This window comes from Hylobates moloch, unplaced genomic scaffold (genome assembly GCF_009828535.3).
Source record: "Hylobates moloch isolate HMO894 unplaced genomic scaffold, HMol_V3 SCAFFOLD_7, whole genome shotgun sequence".
Classification (NCBI taxonomy): domain Eukaryota; kingdom Metazoa; phylum Chordata; class Mammalia; order Primates; family Hylobatidae; genus Hylobates; species Hylobates moloch.
In genome coordinates, this window is record NW_026652282.1 from 27,491,287 (window position 1) to 27,513,742 (window position 22,456).

At 37.5% G+C, this 22,456-nt stretch overlaps 1 protein-coding gene across 5 annotated transcripts in view; it reads right to left on the reverse strand.

Annotated features, from left to right (window-relative positions):
- The window catches only part of TAB3 (TGF-beta activated kinase 1 (MAP3K7) binding protein 3), a 60,774-nt gene that overhangs the window by 23,620 nt on the left and 14,698 nt on the right, over nucleotides 1-22,456 (reverse strand). For all 5 annotated transcript variants that reach the window (XM_032756705.2, XM_032756706.2, XM_032756703.2 and 2 more), the window contains exons 2-7: nucleotides 20,272-20,374; nucleotides 16,344-16,428; nucleotides 15,993-16,096; nucleotides 8,355-8,546; nucleotides 2,664-4,110; nucleotides 1,332-1,492 (exon numbers count right to left, since the gene is read on the reverse strand). In XM_032756705.2, the coding sequence (XP_032612596.1) occupies nucleotides 1,332-1,492; nucleotides 2,664-4,110; nucleotides 8,355-8,456 (1,710 nt within the window). In that variant the 5' untranslated portion in view covers nucleotides 8,457-8,546; nucleotides 15,993-16,096; nucleotides 16,344-16,428; nucleotides 20,272-20,374. The remainder of the gene's footprint in view (nucleotides 1-1,331; nucleotides 1,493-2,663; nucleotides 4,111-8,354; nucleotides 8,547-15,992; nucleotides 16,097-16,343; nucleotides 16,429-20,271; nucleotides 20,375-22,456) is intronic.

Genomic DNA, 22,456 nt, shown 5'->3' on the forward strand with positions numbered 1-22,456 from the left:
TTTTCTCTTCTAAAATGCCTTCCCCTTTTCTCTCTTGCCTATTGTTTAGGGCAGTGGTTCCTCACTCTTTTTTTCCTTCAATGTAATAATTTTATGAAAATCTGATGAAAGCTATAGACCCACTTCCCATATTAAACACACTTATGAAACTCTGCATATAATTTCAGAGAATTCACAGATCCCCTTTGAAGCCAAGAACCTCAAGTAGAAACTTCTCTATGAGGGAGTGGCTGCAGACATGCTGACTGCAAGAGGCCTGACATATGCCCACTTCTCTAAACCTGTAAACTCAGAGATTGCCCTAAGTTTAGAGAGGGTAGGAAAATGAGGAAAGGCTTCATGGAAAAAGTAGAGGTTAAGTTGAGCCTTGAAGAACAGGACAGACAAGATTTACACGTGCAGAGCTTTTTAGAAGGGCATTCCAGCAGGAGGATAATGTAAGAGCAGAGAAGTGCAATGAATCTGCACAGAAACGAGTTGATGTATAAATTCTCTCATTACCCGTGAACATATACAGCACTTACCATACTGTATTATAATTATCTGTTGATGTATCTATTTTTCCCACTGGTAGGTATGTACTAAGCATCTAGCATAGTACCACACTGCATAAACTATATGCACAAAACTGCTAAATGTTGAAAGGTGAAATGATAGGTTGGATCATCGCTTGTGAAGTCACAAGATTTTAAACATGCTTCAAAATTCTCAGTTGTTGGGGATCGTTAGAACTCATATACATTAACCAACATGTTAAAACTATATTATCCGAATCTTTTCATTAGAGCAGTTCCCTTTAAGACTGCTATCAATCAATACTGTTATCTCAGTTTCTACAATTATTTATACTTAACAAAACTGCTCTGCCTTAAAATATTCTACAGTCAACACTTCCCCAAAATTCATATTGATCTATTCTAACTCATCTGAATTAATGTACTTACAAAAAAATTTTAAATGTTTAAAAATATATATATCATATGCTTAGAAGAATAAATGAATACACAAAGAATAATTCATCAAATTTTTGGTCAGGGTGCACTTTTCATTTCTATTTTGAGAGCAATTTACAAATAAATGAGATGCTATACCTTGATTATAATCATCAGTGTTTGAAAATACTGATGAGCCTATGGAATCTGCATACATGAATTATTTTGATGAGAACTACTAAAGGCAAAAGTCCTTCATCTGTTGTTTTAAAAATAAGCAACAATAACAACAACAACAAAAACCCAGAACTCTGCCAGGAATAAAACCTAAAGAAAAATAAATGACCTGACAGCCAATATCCCAACCCTCCTATTAACACATCCTAACAGATCACTTACCGTAGGGATCGCAGTGGTGCAGCTGACTCTTCTGAGCCGTCTCTGCATCAGGTCATGCTCCATACCGTTAACTTCAGACTTCAACCGCTCTAGCTCCTCTTTCTCAAGTTTCAGTTGCTTTGCTAACCTCTCCATCCTTGCTCGTTGATGTAACAGCAAGGCTACAGCATTATAGATAACGTCATTGCAGAGAACAACACTGAACAAGTGACTGGAAAATTTCGATATGCACTGCTAATGTATAAAAGACTCATCCAACTTGAGGGTTGGCATTTACTCTCATGTCTTTCTAATGCTATGCTGCCTCCATATCTGCTTCAATTTAGCCCTCTGAATGCAACCAAAGTGACATCACCTGAACATCCCTCTTGTTCTATTGTCCTACGATTCTCTTTATACTTGTGTGTGTTTTGAATAGGCTGACTACCAGGCATACCGAATAATTACTTCCCTTCTTATACACTGAAAGAAAACTAAATTCTCAGGTATCTTGAAACAATCTGAATAGACTTTTTAAAAACTCTGTATCTAATTTAGGTCTACTATTAGCTAATCCAATAATCTACTATTAGCTAATCCAGTAATTCCACTTTTATATATTATTACTTTTTAGCTAATCCAATAATTCCACTTCTTATATATTATTTATATGTAAATATCATTATGCCCTCTGGGCCATCCTCTTTAGAAAAGATTCAAATTCTTTCATTTGATGAACTTTAGTCCGTTCTCCATGAATCTCTTTTTCCTACTCTGTAGTTTGTATTTTTGACAATTTCCGTGTCACTTGTATTTTTCGCTCTATGAATATTTTTTCTAAACTAAGCCTTATTAGGCCTACACTTTCATGTTTTAAAACAAAGTCTATAGATGACTCTGAAGCACTAACTTTATTCTTTTTGTTTGTTTTGGACACAGTCTCCCTCTGTTGCCCAGGCTGGAGTGCAGTGGCGTGATCTCGCCTCACTGCAACCTCTGCCTCCGGGATTCAAGCGATTCTCCTGCCTTAGCTTCCTGAGTAGCTGGGATTACAGGCATGCACCACCACACCCAGCTAATTTTTGTATTTTTAGCAGAGGTGGGGTTTCTCCATGTTGGCCAGGCTGGTCTCAAAGTCCTGACCTCAGGTGATCCACCTGCCTCAGCCTCCCAAAGTGCTGGGATTACACGCGTGAGCCACCGCACCCGGCCACTAACTTTATTCTTAATAGCAATGCTACTGCCCAACATTTAATACTAAACATTTAATTAAAACTAAACAGCTAATATATTTCAATGGGAGATTGTTGCCTCTCCACAGAAATTAAATTTCATAAAAGGGTTAAAATTTACCTTGTGTGTAGGCATAGTCATCTGATCCAGAACTAGAACTTCTCTGATATTTATGGCTTCCCTTTTCTCCCCCAGAGCCTGGTATCACTGAAATGGGCTGAATAGGTTCTGGTGCTGCAGAGCGCTCTTCTTGGTCCACTAAATTTAAAAGATTTTCAGTCGTTGCTCGGCCTACGGTAATTTTAAAAACTGTAGTTGGGTTTGGTATCACTCGAGGAGATGGTGATGGAGTACAAGAAGGTCCAGTTGGCTGTGTATATGTAATATACACAGGATTAACACTAAATGGAGGTTTTGGTTGACTAGATATCCCTCTTGAAGGAGAACTTGAAGGTGGCGTGGTGGCTGTGTACAGTGAGTGTTGATTCCGTGGAGATGGTTGATTACTGATGGGTGAAGGACTCCTATTAATTGCTGTCCCAGGTCTTTGAGAAGGTTCAACTGTAATTTCTATCTTCTTCATGGAACCTTTGGATAAACTAGATGCTGTGTATGGAAGATAGGCTACTGAATGGCTTCCTTGTTTCTGATAGCTAGGAGGTCCTTGTTGATATGGATGGGGTGGAGTAGTTGAAGGACTAGGTGGCATAAAGATGTGGCCCAACTGAGAAGGTTGCACTTGATGCTGTGGAGAGCTGAAGGGTGAAGGACACTGAGAAGGAGGTGGTGAATGGTAAGCAGACTGAGGGATCTGCTGCTGTTTGGGAGAATACTGAGAAGGTTGATAGTTCTGTTGGTGTGGATAAACAGGTAAAGGACGCTGGCTATAGTGAGGCACTGGGCCCTGTGGTGAGGACTGCCACGGCGTACTCTGAGGAGTTTGTCTTCCTGATGAACTCTGAGATGTCTGTCTAATATAAATAGAACCAGGAGACCCATAGAGATTGCTTGGAATTTGTGGAAGAATTTGTAAAGCTCTTGGTACAGTCTGTCCAGAAGGGAGATTCTGGGATACTGTAACAGTAATTGGATTTGTACTATACCGAGGTATGTGCATGTATGAAGGAGGTGGCGGTGGTGGTGAAGGCCCTTGCATAGCAGACGGATTCATTCCTGTTTGCATGGAAGATGGCTGTTGAGGTGGCTGTGAAGGAGGAGTAGCTGCACTTCTGTTCTGTTCATTCATAAAAAATGGATTGTAGCTGGGAGTAGCAGCAACAACAGCTGGAGCTGAGTGTGGTTCTTGAACTAAACATATCAGCTGTTTACCTGCTGCATGCTGAGGATCAATATGTCCATCACTTGAGCTATGTACCAGTGTTCGACCACCATTAAGTTGGGCTCCATCTCCTGGGTGATAGCTACTAGGAGAATGGATACCCAGGTTAATATGTAAAAGGCGATTTCTATTCATCCTATTGTCATCTGGACTATGGTATTCCATATATAAGTATTTGCTACTCTCCTGGGAAAGGGCTCGGCAACAGGCTTCAAGATTGTTGTTATTCTAGGGGAGAAAAATGGTAAAAGTAACATTGGCAACATTAACAAATTCTAACAGTGGAAGTCAGGCTTTGCCAGAGAGTTATGCAAATACTACTGTCACAGAAAAGAGAGCAGTATTTTAACCACAAAAAACTTCATGATCATCTATCCTGAAAAGGAGATCCCAAATGATTCATATTATTTTACAAACATTTAGCTCACATTACTAGTACTACCACTACTGCTACTGCTACAGAAATGTAAAGTACCTACTAATGAACACTGTGACTCAACCCCAAGTTTTCTGACTCCAAATCCAGGACTCATTTTATACTTGTTGCATCTCAACAAATTAAAATGTTGGGCTTATCTCGGATTCACCACAATTGCTGCAATATAAGTATAAGTAATATCCATTATTAATATTTAAATTGATAAAAAACATAAAAATAACCATGCTTTAGTTTTTAAAAGGCACTAAAACCACAAAAGGAGAAAAAGAATTACAATAAAATTCCTCAAGAGTTAAAACAATAAAAATTCTAAAGCAGCCCTCATTTTTCTTTTACCTAAATTTATCCTTGAATAACTTCAACTGTCTGAACCATTATATAAGATTTAAGCAAAACGAATCAGTATCAAAAAAGTCCATAACTTGAACTATGTCTCCATGACTTTGCCCGAGTTAGGGTAATTTAATTAAAAACCTGGTGTCGACTGCCTTAATTAAATTCATTCATACTCTCACAGTCTCAAAAGTTTCTACCCGCTGAAAGGTGTCTTGGTATACTTTCAAAATCACTGAAAGATTTGAATTGTTTAATTCTACACACTCACAAAGAAGGTAATAGCAAACTGACACTTTTGAAGTTCCAACTGACAGTAATCAGACTAATAAAAGGTTCCCTCTTTGTAAAATGTTAATTTATCATAAAGCAGTTTTCTATGGAAATACAGAATTTCAAACTATTTTACTAGTGTAAAACACATATTATCCACTACTTTTGAAGTAATCCATAAAAGTTTCCCAATTATTGTGACATTCTCTGTAGTTCATAAATATACACACGGATATGTACATGTATAGATATTACTATATATTTATTTTAGGAAAAGTACATTTTATATAAAAATGAAAGGAAATAATTCATTTCTGCTGAGAACCAAATGAAGTTAAACCTAAAACAGGACCCATAATGTTGTAATTTTAGAGTTGGGAGAACTCCTATTAGAGTTCATCTGCTCCAATTCAACACACATTTACAGATGAGGAAAAAGATGCCTGGGAAGTTACATGGCTTGACAATAGGCACTTAACTAGTTAACAGAAAAGCCAATTCTAGATTCTTATTCTCCTGAGTCCCAATGCTCTTTCCACACGGTAATTTCAAGGGAAAGGATGTCTGGCCAAAAGGACATTATTAAACTGGAGCTTTAGGAAGTTTAAAAAAAAGTCAAGCAAATCTTTGCAAAATGAATTCTTAGAAATTTAATGAATTGGCTTTATTAAAACTCTATAGATCATTTTTAACCTTTTCTTTATATAAAGTTTTTGATACTAAAATTCAAATACTTTAAAAAATGAGATCATGTGTGTAAAACATTAACATTCTACCCAGATGATAGTAACAAATGGTAATTATAATCAATATAGAAAATTTAAAATTCAAATACTTTTAAAAATACTTTGAGTCACAGAAAGATGTATTAATTGGAGAAAATCATTACAACTCAAAGATTTGAATTATTTTTACCTTGCTTGAAAATCGTATTGAGCAAGGAAGGGAAGATATTAAAAGCAAATTTGGAGCCAAAGGATTCAAAGTGATTGCCAACTAGAATGTGTCACTGACAGACATCTGAAGGAAAAAAATATGGAAGGTGAAATAAAGTATATATATATATATATATATATATATATATATATATTTTTTTTTTTTAATAGACCTATGGATTAGGGGAAAACAAAAACTAGGGTGTTTCATTTGAAACATAAGGTAGTCATGGATACTTTACCATCTGATATTTTTATTATTAATAACCCTGAAATTCCATGTTCTCTACACTGAGTTAGCCTACTTAGTATTGTCACAAAAAGGATCCAAATTCAAAATGATATAAAGTTGGAATTGTTAGCATGTCTATAGTGACAAGTTGAGTAAATTTTCCTATGAAGAAAAATTAAAAACCGGCCAGGTGCGGTGGCTCACGCTTGTAATCCCAGCGCTTTGGGAGGCCGAGGCGGGCGGATCACGAGGTCAGGAGATCGAGACCATGGTGAAACCCCGTCTCTACTAAAAATACAAAAAAAAATTAGCCGAGTGTGTTGGCCGGCGCCTATAGTCCCAGCTACTCGGAGAGGCTGAGGCAGGAGAATAGCGTGAACCCGGGAGGCGGAGCTTGCAGTGAGCTGAGATCGCGCCACTGCACTCCAGCCTGGGTGACAGAGAGAGACTCCGTCTCAAAAAAAGAAAAAACCACAAAACCAAGATATTAAAGTATTATTTTTTACAGAAGTACTGTACAAAGAAAACTACCAGAATAGATTCTAATGTCACATTTGACTGTTAAGTGTCTTTAAAGAAAAATAAGGATAAAAAATGTATCAAACAGTAAACATGAAGAAGAAATCAAAATCATTTCAGAGGTAAGAATTTTTAAGACATATAATAAACACTTTTGAAAGGAATGAGGCAAAAAAGCATCATATTCTTAAAAAGTGATCCTAAATTGAGGATGATACCCCAGAGTGAGGCTCTAAGGCTTGCACATTAAATGCAAACTACTGAGCCTCGTACATTTTAATGTGAATAAAGCAGTTTTCCAGAGCCAGTAGGTGGTAAATCTCCATACCAATATATTTTATTAATCCCAAAGGAAGAAAAAAGTGAAAGACTTAGGACAGTGTAATTATCAACAAATGTTCACTGAGCTGAATTTAAAGTTCTATTCCTTCAGTTTAGTTAAATGGTCATGAAAAATGCAGGTAATAATGGGCTAAGTGAAATAAAACAAGGTCAGGGCTAGGTTGGGCCCTAAGATAGGTGAGGAAGGTGATTGCTAGGAAGAGGTTTAAACTAAAAGCTTCATCCTTACTTGGTTTCAGTCCGGTGGGAAGTGTCTTTGCTCTACCAGAAACCAAAATGGGGCTAAAGTAAAGAGCTGAGATTCAGGCTGGGAATGCGTGTGAGAAAAAGCAAAGGCAAGCTGTAACACAAAAACCATAAGCCCAAAGCTCTAAACTAGTAAAGGGCTTGCAAACAAAGGAAGCACCTCTGTTACCATCATTGTTCTGTGAGTCTCTATTTATAATTAACCACACCTGCATATAGGTTTAGGTTATATCCTGAGCTGCTCACACTGCCATAAGGTAGAGTTTGAACATGAGTACTGACTGTGTGTGAGGACGACCAGTGAGCATGGTAGAAGTACTGCTGCCCAAAGTTAAGCAAACAGGTAAATGCCATAACCCAAAACACTAAGCTCCTGTGAAGAATGATATAAAACACAACAAGGGGACAGTGGGATAGGGAGATGGGGTACAGGGAAAGTGGCAGGCCTGCTTCTCTGTTTGTTGTCCCCTGAGTGGGAAAGACACATTCTATCTTAGAGATGAGATTTAATTCAATGTAAGACACACAGCAAGACAAAGGTAATGTGAGTGAAAGTGGGCTTACATTTAAAATTAGGTATCAGTAAGGATTTAGCATTAGAAAAACAGGAAGTGGATTATCCACAGACTTTTAAAAAAAGACTCAAAAGTGTATAGTCTAAGAAGTTAAAATGATAAATTTGAGATTCAAAATTCAACTCTAAGGACTTAGGGACTGATAGTACAACCCAAAAACTTCAAAAAGTGAAACATAAGGAGAATCTGTTTTTCTTATTACATGCTTTTATTCTCTTCTCCAATCTGTGGTTCTCAATGGTGGGAGATTTTGCCTCCCATGAGACATCTGGCAATGTCTAAAGACATTTTCAGTTGTCACAACTGCGGGGATGCTATTGGTGTTTACTGGGTAGAGGCCTTGGATGCCTAGAAAGTTTAGTAATTCTACAATGCACAAGGCCAACTCCCACAACAGAGAATTATCCAGGCTAGACTGTCAACAGTGCCAAGGTTGAGGGGAAATCCTGCTCTAAATGTTCCCCCCGACCACACACACACACACAGAAAACATACCTGGGTTCTAATTACATCACACATCACCAGCTCTAATAGGAAAAACTAGAACTTAATATCACTATCACTGGTAGGTAACTTACCTGTAACATGCACTGAGACACCACGCCCTCTGGAATTTCAGGGAAACGTTGTCGAAGATCATGGAGAACCTGAATATCAAGCTGTGGGCTGCTTTGCGCCATGCCAGAGCAAATGGTGGCCAAGTTTCTCTTAGGAAATGGATGTTAACCGGCTTTCCAAAAGTAATGATCTTCTAGCACCACAGTCATTTTCTATTTAAAAAAAAAAAAAAAAAAAAGTATGGTTAAGTCTAGTTACATATTTTACTTTATTCCTATTGATCCTATACATCTCAGTAGTGGTGGCATCTCCTCTAAGGAGGCTTCCACTGACACTCCTTCTTAGTCCTGCTGCCTTGCCTCTCCCCTCCACGATGCTGCCAAAGCAGGCTGTGCTTATCCTCACAGAAACACTAAACATGCTATACTGAAACCATCTATGCACCTAACGGTCTCACGTATTTAAAAAACAAACAAAAAACAAAAACCTGAAGCCCCACATGGAATATAGCTCATTATTAAAGACAGTGAGGAAGTACTCAAGAAGTGATGGGAACATATAAGGACCTGGAAGTCAACTTGAAGAGGTGCACTCACTGGCCACATTTGCAACAATTTGAATACCAAAATAATAAAAGACAGTAATGAGTTATAAACCTGTAGAAAAGAGGGAGCCATGTGTCCGTATCAATGAAGATAGCTAAATACATACCTACAAAAATAGGGGAGAAGGGAAGTCCCTGCTTACAGTAAAATCCAATTGGTAAACATGCAGGAGTGCTGGAGCTGGAAAAATCATCATTTTGCAGCCATCATAGTATAGACTGCTTCAAGCAAGTATCATCAATGGATGCTAAATCTAGGGGAAAATCTGGATGAAGAGCAGGAAATACACACAGTTTTAAAAGTGTGTACCCAAAGCTTATTAGTTGCAAAGGGGAAAAATTTAATTATACAGTGGACAAATTGAACAACATCTTGACTGGGTGATCAAAATGATGAACATCACCAATGAGGGCCAGATGGACTGCACAGGCCTCCAGATGTGACACCATGAGAAGAACACATCATTTTATAGTATTACAGTCAGGAATGCATAACCTGAAACTAATCATGAGGAAATAGAACGTTTCTCATTTTGGGTTTTTCTACTAAAAAGTGAAGGGGAAAGGAAATGTCATTTTAAGACAAAGGTTTGAAAAATGTCCCAGGTTAAAAAAGAGAGAGCCATGACAACTAAATCTTTTACCTGATCCTGATCCTATACTAAAAGGGAAAACTGTTATAAAATAAATGAGTGGATCCATTGACCAAAGTGAAATGTTGATGGTAGATTAGAAGTATTCTATCAATGTTAAATGTATTGAATTTGCTGTTTTCTGAATTGATAACTGTGCTGTGGTTACATAAGAGAATATTCCTATTTTTAGGTATTAGACAATGAAGCATTCAGTGGTAAAGGGCATGCAACTTACTCTCAAATACTTCAGAAAAAAAATATATGTACGTGTGTGTACATACAAACGTGTCTACATGCACACATGCATGTGTGCACAGACAACTATAAAGCAAACAGGAAAATGTTAACAATAGGTAAATTTAGGTAAAGGGTATGTGGTGTTCTTTCTCCTATTTTTATTCTCATAATTCCTGTCAGTTTAAAATTATTTCCAAATAAAAAGTAAAAATGAAAACAAAAACCAGCTAACCGAACAAAAGCTTGTAGCTCTACTCAAGGTCTGTGCCTTTTTCACCACTGTATTTACAGAGCCCAACCCCATGTCTACTCAAGTATCTGTTAAATGATGAATCAATTTCACTATACTAAACCAGTCTACCTAATAAGATAGATTTGGATAAAACACTATTCATATTCAAAGAAAAATACATAGACAAGCCTTTTAGATGACTCTTGTCTCCCCATCTCCTGCCATCCCCCACCCAGCAAATGTCAGGGGAGTGGAGTCACCTATATAGGGCAATTTGTGAATGCTTAGGGAAAAAAATTGGTTTAGGCTACTAAATCAATGGGTATATTTTTCCAGTTTGTCCCTTTTGAAAATTCCAAATCTGAAATACTAAGAGATGCTATCAGATTAACAGTCCAGGATTTAATTTAAAATGTAAGTTATTTCAAAGTCCTTAGTGTTAATTTAACTTTTTTCTGAATGGGGTTTGAATTATCTATCTTCCATTTTCACAGTAAAGCAATTTATAATTTCCACTGGCCAAAGGAGTCCTAGCTAGATGTATAATCTTACCAAGTCACTGAAGCTCTAAAGCAGCATTGTCCAGTAAAAATATGTGAGTCATATGTATAATTTTAAATGTTCTAGTGGCCAACTTAGAAACAGGTGAAATTAATTGTAACATTTAACCCATGTCAAAAGTATTGTTTTAAATGTAATCTACATAAAATCAGTTATTTTATATATATTTTTCAAATGATATCTTTGAAATCCAGTGTATATTTTATACTTACAGCACATCTTAATTCACACTGGTCCCATTTCCAGTGCTCAGTAGCCACCTGTAGTTAGTGGCTACTTTACTGGACAGTGCAGCTCTAAGGCTTTAGGATCTTCATTTAAATAATAGTTGACAACCTACAACTCTTAGATTCCTTAATTCAACATCTCCTTTGAGGGTATACAATTGAGTAGGCACATGGCCTAGCACAGGCTAGGTGTTCAATAAATATTTATTAGGAGAAATGGGGAGAAAAACGGAATTCACTGAATTCAATGGTAGGGATGACCTTAACTAATCAAATCTGCTTGTATTTACAGAAATAACAATTTTCCTAACAGGAAGTGATCCCAATATTTTAGGTGCTAAACCACATTCAGAACACTTCATGGCTATTTAATCAAACCTTCAATAAAGAGCTTCTGAAGCAGCCAAAGGCCTAACTCCAGCTTTCCCAGTGGCTCCCAAAAACGGTTTTATTCATTTCCCAACCTTAATTACAAGCCTTTAAAATACAAGGGCAATACCATTGTCTTTTTTATGAGATAGAAGAAAAGGCAAGAAGAATGAAAACAAGGACAGACAGGTTTCAGGTGTCAAAAGCATAGGCTCCATATACTTCAGAGATCTTGAGAGCGGCCAGCTCTCACCTGGCTTTGTCAGAGCCTTCAGAAACCTCAGATGCTACTGAATCCAAGGTTACCATTATTTTTATCACTATAATTAGCTACAATTTACTGGTAGCTAATAATATGCCCTCAAAGGTAGTTATGATCATCTCCATTTTACAAATAAGAAAATGAACTCAAAGAATGAACATATGGCAGAATCATGACTCAAATCCACGCCTGCCTGCTTGCTCCAAAGTCTGTGTTCTTTCCACTGTGTCACTAGTAGGTATCAGAGACATTTCTAATGAGTGCCTTCCTTTGACTGGCTAAGGAGCAAACCCTCATAAAGTTTATCATTCAAATAGGGAGCTAAAGGTGTGTGGTGAGGTGGAAGACTGAGAGGGAAGGAAAAAATAATTCTTGTACAAATAAGTTAGCTGTTTAAAAACACAAGAAGAAAATGCCTTTTTAAAAAATGGTTATAAATACTTGACTTTGAAGAAACATGTTAAAGCATCTTTCAAATGGAAGCCAACAGCTTACAAAAATGGCTACCATCTGAAAAGATGATTAATAGTAGACTGACTTTTCACAAGAAATAGCAATCTAAATTGGTAAACACATATCCTTCTTAAGGGATTATGTATGTAATCTTAATAGTGGTTAGCATTCTGCCCTGTACAAACATTCACTCAGATCAGCACTGACATGAATAATCATTTAGTATTTCACAGTAATATATAACACTCTCAAACTTAATTTTTTGATAACTATATCATGTTAAAATACTTTAAAAAAGCAATTTCCATTTTGCTCACTGGGAGGCTGTTTACAAACAGAAAATATTCCAGCCAATAAATTAAGTCAATGATACAGTTTGGATGTTTGTCCCCTCCAAATCTCATGTTGAAATGTGATTCCCAATGTTGGAGGTGGGGCCTGATGGGAGGTGACTGGATGATAGGGGCAGATCCCTTGTGAATGGTTTAGCACCATCCTAGGTGAGTCCTTGTTCCGTTCACTCAAGATCTGATTGTTTAAAACTCTAGGACCTCTCCCTCACCCGCCTTGCTCCCGCTCTCGCCATGTTACATGCCTGCTCTTGCTTCACCATCTGCCATGATTGTAAGCTTCCTGAGGCTCTCACCAGAAGCTGGGCAGATATTGGTGCCATGCTTATGCAGCCTGTAGAATCCTGAGCCAATTAAACCTCTATTCTTTATAAATTACCCTGCCTCAGGTGTTTCTTTACAGTGACATAAGAATGGCCTAATATAGTCAGTTTCCTTTAAAAACAAAGTTTTACAGTAAAGTATTATGCTGTACTTTTGTATTTAATCCAATAGAAACAAAATGAAAACATTGTCATATAGTGTCATATTATAGATGTGGCTACCATGCAGATCAAAGCATATAATCTATTCTTGTCCATATATATCAATGTAGGCAACAACTACTAAGCAAAATACACATTGAGTTTGTTTCTTAACATTATAATGGGCTATTTTTTATACAATAAGTGCTGAATGATGATTTGTCACTTTAAAACCAGACAGAGGACTCAAGCAGTATCTAAGCTGTACAGGCTAGGCTCAGGCATGACCAAACTCCTGGGACACCCTTGAAACACCCCCATTAAAGTCCAGATGGCCACAGCTGTGGATTGTGGAGCTGTGTAGGCGGTAACCCTAGATCAAGAAAGAAGAAATACTAAAGACATAAACCCTATGATCATCACACAGTTCAGGGGCCACATGAACCAAGAGATTCTGCAGAGTTTTAAGCCTTTATTGCATGTCAGCTTTGTGAGGATTCTTTTCTTAAAGGCAAAACAGACTATGGGGCCCAGATGCTATGCTTAGCAGTGGAATCAGAGGCTTCCTTCAGTGGTGCAGCTACCTCCCTAATTCAAGACTGCTGGTAACACAAGGCACAGTGGTTTCTGTTCCTGAAAAAGCAGTTGCTAGGATGTCTCCCAACAGAATTGCTCCTCCCTATCAGAGAGGAAGCTCCCCCAGAGCTCTGCTCTAATGCCACAATTCCCCACACCCTAGAAAATGATGTCGACATCTGGTGCTTTGTTTCCACAGTTTTTCCTGAGCTCAGCAAATAAACAGGGTGGTCCCTTTATGGCCCAGAGTGTTTTACCTCTGTCAGAATTTTAGGTCACTTCCTAAAACAGTTATATCAGAGGTTGCAAACCAATGGTCTGTGGGATGAATTCAGCCCACAGATCTGCCTGATTTGGCCGCCACAGTGTGTTTTTGTTTGTTTGTTTGTTTTTAAGTTGAGCTACATTTAAAACTGGGAGATTTCACATAAAAATGTACATATCTAGCTTTTCTCTGAAAAATCACATGATCTAGCAACTGCAGGCAACAACTGGCTGAAGCTAAGGTACCACTCCCCTTTTAGAAAGGACAGTTTGCCTAGTTCCTATACACCATTGCTGATTCCAAACACTGCAGCCTGGCCTTGCTTCACTCATCTAGATACCTGCTGGGTTTGTGACACCCGAAATGTGTTCTGCAGAAAGGTTTAAAGATACAATGGTAAGTATCAGTGTACTCTAGTGTGTCTCAACGGCATACTATTGATGCAATAATTTGGGGCACAAGAATTCCTTGTCATGCAAGACTATCCCAGGCAATGAAAGGTATTTAGCATCCTGGCCCCTCCCATAAAATCTCAGTAGCACCCCCAAGTGGCCTCTAGAGAGGCAATACTTTCTTGGGCTGACAGCCACTGCTAGCATATTAAGGTAATGAGGTGAGTGAGCATTTCCCAGGTTTGAAGAAAAGTTGTTAGCCTTGTCTTGAGAGAAATTTTAGGATTGCAAAATAAAAGAATCATTAATTTTTCTGGTTGGTCTGGCGCAGTAATAATTGTTGAACAAAACATAGTATGTATATGAGTATAAAGCTTTCAAACTTTCATCTATTTTTTTGCTGCTTTGGAGGTTTTGATTTTAGATCATATCTACTGAGCCGTATCTGTGTATCAAGTACTGTGCTAACTGCTTTACCTCATTTAATCCCTAAAATACTTCCATGAGAGAGGTAATATTATCATCCACATTTTACAAATAAGGAAACTGGAAGTTCAGGGAGGGCAAATAAATGGCCTGTGGTTACACAGTCAACCAGTAGCAAAGCTAGGATACAAATTTAAGGTTATGCTCTTAACCATTATTCTTCTGTACTACTGGCTACCTGGTAAGACTCTGATGATGTCATAACTCTTAACAACAGTTTAAAGCAAACCTTGCTTTTAAAACAGAAGAGTTTTTGTACTAGAGTGTGAATTCTTCAAGTTAAACAGTAACAAAAAGTGGCTGATATTGAGGCATAACAAATGGTCTTTTACTGGCAGAGATAAGAGTTCCATTTTCAGGATTTTTCATGCATATATGTAAAGGTGCTACCAAATAACAAGGGAGAGAGGAATACAATAGTTATTATTTCCCCTAAATAAGCCTTCTAAATAATTTATGAAACAGTCATCCTATAGGATTTTTATTACAGTAGAGACCATTTTGAAATAGTCACATATTCACTGCATCTATCTCATATTCTGTAAGTCTCAGGAAATATACTATGAGACTGAAATAATAATATTAAAATAATCCTCAAAAACATTTTCAATTTAAATATGGCCTCCAGAAACAATATATTCATATTTAATTTAAACTTAACACCCCCCACAAAGAATATGTTAGCTGCCACATTAAAATTATACATAAAAATATTTATAAATATGCATAAATATATAGACTATACACACAGAAATTTCAGCTGAGAGGACACAGAGGCAAGAATACCCCAGTAGCAATGAGCACACCCAGCACCCGGTTCTTGATTTCTAATTGCATTCTCTCTTTAATAAAGGGAACCAAGGCCCTGTGGAGAAATGGATGATTCTAAAACTGGGGCAGGGAATATATAGGATGAGCCTGGAGCATCTTGTAGTACCAGAAAGTAACGAAGTACTAAAAAATCAAAATCCCATGATGATGAGGGCATGTCGAAATGACACAGGAGCCAACTGAAGGAGCTCCCAATGGTCAAAGCTGGAAAAATTTGAACACCAAAATAAATAAAGTAGTATTATATTATGATCCAACGTATAAAATAAATAGCCATGAGCCCATACTGATATAAAGAAATGACTGAATGAATGAATGATAAATGAGGGGTGGGGGGAGCCTCCCACGAAGAAAATCCCAAACAATTTACATAGATAATTCACCTCAAGGAGGTGGAGCATAACCTCCCACCTCTTAAGTGTGGACTGCACACAGTGACTGCTTTCCAAAGACCACAATACAGGAAAGGGGTGTTTAAAAAAAAAAAAAAAGATTACAGTGAAGAAACCTGTCAAACACGTTCTCAGCCAGGTGATCAAGGTCAACATCAACAGTGATAAGTCATGTTCATAGTATGGACTGTTTGTATGATGTGATGAGAATCTGAGAATGGCACTTTATCTTTGTGGTCTTCCTCCTCAAAACCCATAACCCCATTCTACCCATGAGAAAACCATCTGACACATCCCAATTGAGTGATAGTCTACAAAATACCTGATCAGTACTCCTCAAAAACAAAAGTCTGAGAAACTGTCACAGCCAAGAGGAGTCTAAGGAGACATAACAACCAACTGTGATGGGGTTTCCTGGATGGAATCCTGAAAGAGGAAAAAAAACATGTTCAGTAAAAGTTAAGGAAATCTGAATATAGACTTCAGTTAATAATAATGTTTCAATATTGGTTCACTAATTTTAACAAACGTACCATGCTAATGTAAGCTGTTAATAATAGGGGAAACTGAGTGCAGGGTATATGGGGACTCCCTGTACCATCTTCTCAATTTTTCTGTAAAACTTAAACTGTTCTAAAAAATAGAGTTATTTAAAATTAGAAAAAAAAAATACCTCAAGATGGTTTATCGACCCTGGCACAGAAATTTAATTCACATCTCCAGCTCTGAAAGCAACTTCTTTTCAGTAGTCTAGAAATCTGAGAAAACGAAAAGATGGTTATCTTTTTGCTAACTTCCCAACTCAATATGGAAAATAACAAAAAACTAGTAGACTTCTGGTGCCTCAAAGTAACAGCAGACAGGATGCTAGACCACACTTTCAGGGCAGGTTGGCTCTTTCCCAAGTATCCTTACAAGCTGAATCTTCTTTTCTTTTAGGTCAAAAATATATTCTACAGCAACTAAATTCTACATGATCCCACAGAAGAAAGCAAAGGTTCAAAAAGAAAAACAAGTCCACTGCTTATTTTCTTAAGTCAACACCTGGTTCTGACTTAGCATCCTGAGCCTCCATTCTATTTAGAAAAGAGATTAAGCCCAGGCCTATGAAGCATGCATATAATTTTTTTTTTTTTTTTTTTTTTTGAGACAGGCTAGAGTATAGTGGCAAACTCACGGCTCACTGCAGCCTCAACCTCCTAGGCTCAAGTGATCCTCCCATCTCAACTGCCCAAGTAGCTGGGACTATAGTTGTGCACCACCATACCTGGCTAATTTTTTTATTTTTCATAGAGATGGGGTTTCACCATATTGCCCAAGCTGGTCTCAAACTCCTGGGCTCAAGTGATCCACCCACCTGGGCCTCCCAAAGTGTTGGGATTACAGGTTTGAGCCACCACGCCCGGCCTATATGATTTTTAATTGCATAGCACAAAGTGTGTATAACTTTTTGAAAAATGCTACCTCTATTATAAACTCTGTTTTCTGTTTAGTTCTGTTTAGTGAAAAGCTATATATATATATATATATATAGAGAGAGAGAGAGAGAATAGTAACCTTATTCACTTATTTTGACAGATGAGCACTCTCTCTCCCCATTTAGAGATTATCCGCATTCTCAGTAAACCTAGTAATTCAATGTTAATATTATCATTTTAGGGCATATATTGGCTTTTATCAAAGCTATCATACATACAAATTTCTAGTTGATCTCCTGAGTCAACTTCATTTTACAACCACAGTAGAGCTAAAATAACATACCCTGTTTATATCATATATTTAATTTTGCAGTTTACCAAACTTTCTTATTTTTTAATTTCTCTTTGATTATCCAAAAAAAAAAATGAACTTCAAGTATGAGCAAGAAGCACTGTGCACTGACATAAATGCTGTTTCTACCATGTGTAATATTTTTTTCTACTTTCTGATAAAACAATGCGAAATCCATCCCACATTTTTTTTTTTTTTTGAGAGGGAGTTTTGCTCTGTTACCCAGGCTGGAGTGCAATGGCAAGATCTCGGCTCACTGCAACCTCCGCCTCCTGGGTTCAAGCGATTCTCCTGCCTCAGCCTCCCAAGTGGCTGGGATTACAGGCACCCTCCATCATGCCTGGCTAATTTTTGTATTTTTGTAGAGATGGGGTTTCACCATTTTGGCCAGGCTGGTCTTAAACTCCTGACCTCAGGAGATCTGCCCACCTTGGCCTCCCAAAGTGCTGGGATTACAGATGTGAGCCACTGCGCCCAGCCTTTTGTTTGTTTTTTTGCCATCCCACATTCATGTTAACCCCCTCCTAAATGCCTACAAAGTTTTCTCCCTTTCGTAAATGCCTATAAAAGTCACTGTGTGTTGATTATCACTTTCAGCACTTAGTATATTAACTTTTTATTCTCCTCTAGGATTTTTCACTATAAATCTTGAGAACGAGAACCAAACATGCTCTTTTGGCTACAGTGCCTTCCTTGTACACACTAAATATTCAATATAAATGACAAAATATAGGCCTTGAAAATAACTGGAAATCTAATTTGCTCTGGTCAAGGTGTTTCAAGGTCTTAGTTGCATCAATTCCTAAATGACATTATTTTAAAAGAAAGACAGAACAACCTATTGGTGACATATGCCAGAGGCAGATCATCTGCACATTTTATTACTTAAAGAGATTACTTAGAACAGTGTTTTTCAAATGGTGGGTTTTGACCTATTAATGTATTGTATAACAAATGTACTAGGTGATGACTATAAGGGGAAAAGAAAAAGAAATAACAAAATATCGAAGTGTTTCACACACATTAATGGCAAATACTAATTCAAAAAACTTGTTTCAGGTATGTGCATATGTACTAGATCACGATTAAAATGTATTTCTTACTGTGGGTTTGAGAAATAGTGACTTCAAATATAGTGATATATTTTAAGTTATACAAGGAAAAATATTACTACTTTTCTTGTTACCTTCTTCTAAATAGATGGCAGCTTTCTGATTAAGAAGCAAAATGGAAGTACTGGAGAAACTCTCTGGATATGAAAGTTGAAATGACTTAACTCTCACGTTATGAATTTCTGTGTGATTTCTCTCAAGTGCAGCCTAGATGTGTTCATGTAGCATCCTCACATACCTATAGGAGGCTCCTGCCTTCTAATATATTTAAAAGATTTTTTTAAAAATGAATAATCAGTCTCATTAACCCTGAAATCCAAGATCACAACTATGGGAATTTCCTAGTGGAAGAGTTTGAAAGATTAACAGAAATGCTATTTATAATCATTAACTACACAATTTCTAATCCATTGCCCATTCATTTAATAAAATCTAAGCTTGGCGATACAGAAGACCCATGTCCTCGTAGTGAGAGAAACACACTGGCAGTTATAATAGAGTGGGGTTGAGTTCTATAATAAGTAGTCAGAAAAAGAAACAATGAAGGTAGAACAAAGAGAAGGAGAGCTGAGGAAAGCTTCAGGGAAGAGATAACATTTAAGCCGGATTACAAAAAATAGGTTTTTTTGTTTAAAATAAAAACAATAGAATTATAAAGCTGGAAGAAACTCCACATCATCTAACCCAGTAGTTCCCAACCAGGGGTGACTTTTCCCTGCAAGGGACATTTGGCAACGTCTGAAGATATTTTTGGTTGTCATACTGAGGAAAGGTGCTACTGACATCTGACAGGCAGAGTCCAGAGATGCTGCTAAACATCCTACACTGCACAGGACAGCCCCTGACAACAGAAAATTATGCAGCCCAAAATGCCAATAGTGCCAAATCTGAGAAACCCTGAACTCAACCCAAATACAAACACTTCACACAAGAAGATAACTAAAGGCTGGAGGGATTTTAAAACTTGTTAAAAGCCAAGATTATTAAACGGGTGTCACAACATCTTGCCTAAGTATTTAATTCACAGCACATACCCATGCTGGATACTAGGAAACAGATGTTATAAAAAGTGGGAACATTTTCATAAGGTAGAAAGATAAACTAGATGTAGAAATCACGGCTGATATTGTTATGTAGTCTTTCCTGATACAGATCTACCAATGGCTCAAAGCAAGAATTATGGTTACAATACCACTAACAAAATTATACCGTTATTTGTTCATAATACTGTATTTACCATCTGCTTAATTCAGTTATTCAACATGGATTTGAGAATAAGAAAAATTACAAAAGCTAGGAAGTTGGAAGATTTGTATATCCCACACACATCTAGTTATTTCTTGGGGACAGATCTTTCAATCTCCACCAGCTCCAATGCTGGGGATCTGGCACCTGAGTAGGATTAGCCCCTTTTATTCAAAATAAACTGCTAAATTACCCTTTTATTTTCTGGTGAGGTTTCTAATAGCAAATGAATTGTCCAAAGAACTTGTAACTCCCACTAGCAGTAGTAGTAGTACTAGTACTAGTAGTAGCAGTAGCAGTAGCAGCTGCTGTTCTTAGGGCCTAAATCTAAACACATGAAATCACTTGGACATCTTTTATTTTGTCATCCTTGCTCTTAAATGCACAAAGGACACGGAATATAAATGGAGGGGAGGGTGTAAACATGTTAACAGTAATACAGATTCATTTTCAAAAAAGAAATATACTCCTTACCTCCAATTTTTCAACTGGTGAAAATTCAACTAAGATAATTCGTCCAGTTTGACACGACACAATCCACGGTCAAAAACTTGAAGAAAAGGCTGAAGACAGTGTCCTGAAAAACAAAAGGCTAATGAGGTAAGATTCAAACTGTGAAAGCTTTAAATAGAACAGTGTGAGCAAGTGATATAGTGTATGAATAAAAGGTCATGAAAAAGCAGGCAGCCATTTTACTACATGAAATTTCAGTGAATGAAATTTATGTTTAATTGATACTAAGAGAAAGTTTTCCTGACTGCCTGAGCCAGCCTGCTCCTCTCTCGTCACCTCGAGTGCCTAAGGTAGAGCGTTACAACAGCAGAGGGGACGAACAAAGCTTTCCTGAGATTTTAGCTTTAGAGAAAGCTACCAAGAGGAGCTTTAGCTGCATCCCTGGAAAACCATCAGGAGTCCCTGCAGCTTCCCAAGATGTACTAGTCATTAAAATTTAATGAATTTGATTGCAAAACTGTGCTGAGGCCCTTTTAGGGCCATAGGTCTTTAAAATTTAAAGGACTCCGTGGTGAGTCTGATTTAGTCTCTGGTAAAATAGAGGAACTTCTTAAAATTCCCATACCCCAAGTAAGCACCACACCCGCACCGCAAGCCCACAATAATGAAGAGAGTATACAATCTTTTCTTCTGGTTTTTTTGTTTGTTTGTTTTTCCCTGCTACCCTACCTTTTCTCAATAGGATTGGAACTGTTCACTCAGGATTGGAAGACCTTCCCCATGACCCAACCCACAAAAATTACTAATCTAACATTCAGGAATAGCTTTAACTTCTTCAAGAATCACTTTATCATAAGCCTTAGTAAAACAATAGAGTTATACATTTAACAATTCAATAAATGACTACATATTTCAGGTTAACCTAATAGCTCTTGTGAATGAGAAAGCAGTTTGTCCATACATAAATATTTCAGCTAATAATAGCAGAAGTGACCAAATTGAACAATCACAATTTTGCAACCTTTAATTACATAACTAATTCATGCACCAGTAATCAATGGATGGTAAAAGCATTAGGTAAAAGGTTGGGCTTCACAAAGGGATCAAACTGTCACCACTTGAACCCTCTGATGAATCTTCACAATACTTGAGGTGAAATGACCAGATGATATGTGCCTCCAGATGTGATGTAATATGAAGTGACCACAAGCACTCTTGCCCACCCCTCCAAGAAAATATATTCTGAACCTAATTAAGCATATAGATCTAATTTCCGGTCCATATGAAATAAGAGGATAAAGAAACAAGTTAAATACCTCACCAGAATGGCATAGTCTGAGGATGAAAAAAAGCAGACAGGATTGTTATAAATTATAAGAGAATTAAGAGACTTAAGGGGTATAACCAAATACAATGAGTAGATCCTGTTGCAAACAAACCAACTATCAAAAAAAGAATTTTTTTTAGACAATTAGGGAAATTTAAGGATGGACTAAGTACAGGTGACCCTTGAACAGCACAGGTTTGAATTATGTGGGTCTACTTATATGTGGATTTTTTTCAATTAAAAAAAAAAGTTACATCAAGTGTGCCTGCCTCTCCTTCCACCTCCTCCCCGTTTTCTGCCTCTGCCATGCCTGAGACAGCAAGGCCAACCCCACCTCTTCCTCCACCTCCTCAGCCTCTTCAACATGAAGATGACAACGATGAAGACCTTTATGATGATCTACTTCCACTTAATGAGTAGTAAATATATTTTTCTATTTTAACATTTTCTTTTCTCTAGCTTACTTTATTGTAAGGATACAGTAATATATGTAACATACAAAATATGTTAATTGTTTATATTACTGATAAGAATTCTGTTCAACAGTAGGCTATTAGTAGTTAAGTTTTGGGGGAGTCAAAAGTGGCACATTGGCTAGGTACAGTAGCTCACGCCTGTAATCCTAGTACTTTGGGAAGGCAAGGCGGGAGGATCCCTTGATCCCAGGAGTTCAAGACTGGCCTGGGCAACATGAGGAGACCCTATCTCCACAAAACAATATAAAAAAGTAGTCAGGTGTGGTGGTGCATGCTCATGGTCCCAGCTACTCAGGAAGCTGAGGTGGAAGGATCACTTGAGCCCAGGGGATTGAGGCTGCAGTGAGCCATGATCATGCCACTGCACTCCAGCCTGGGGGACAGAGTGAGACCCTGTCTCAAA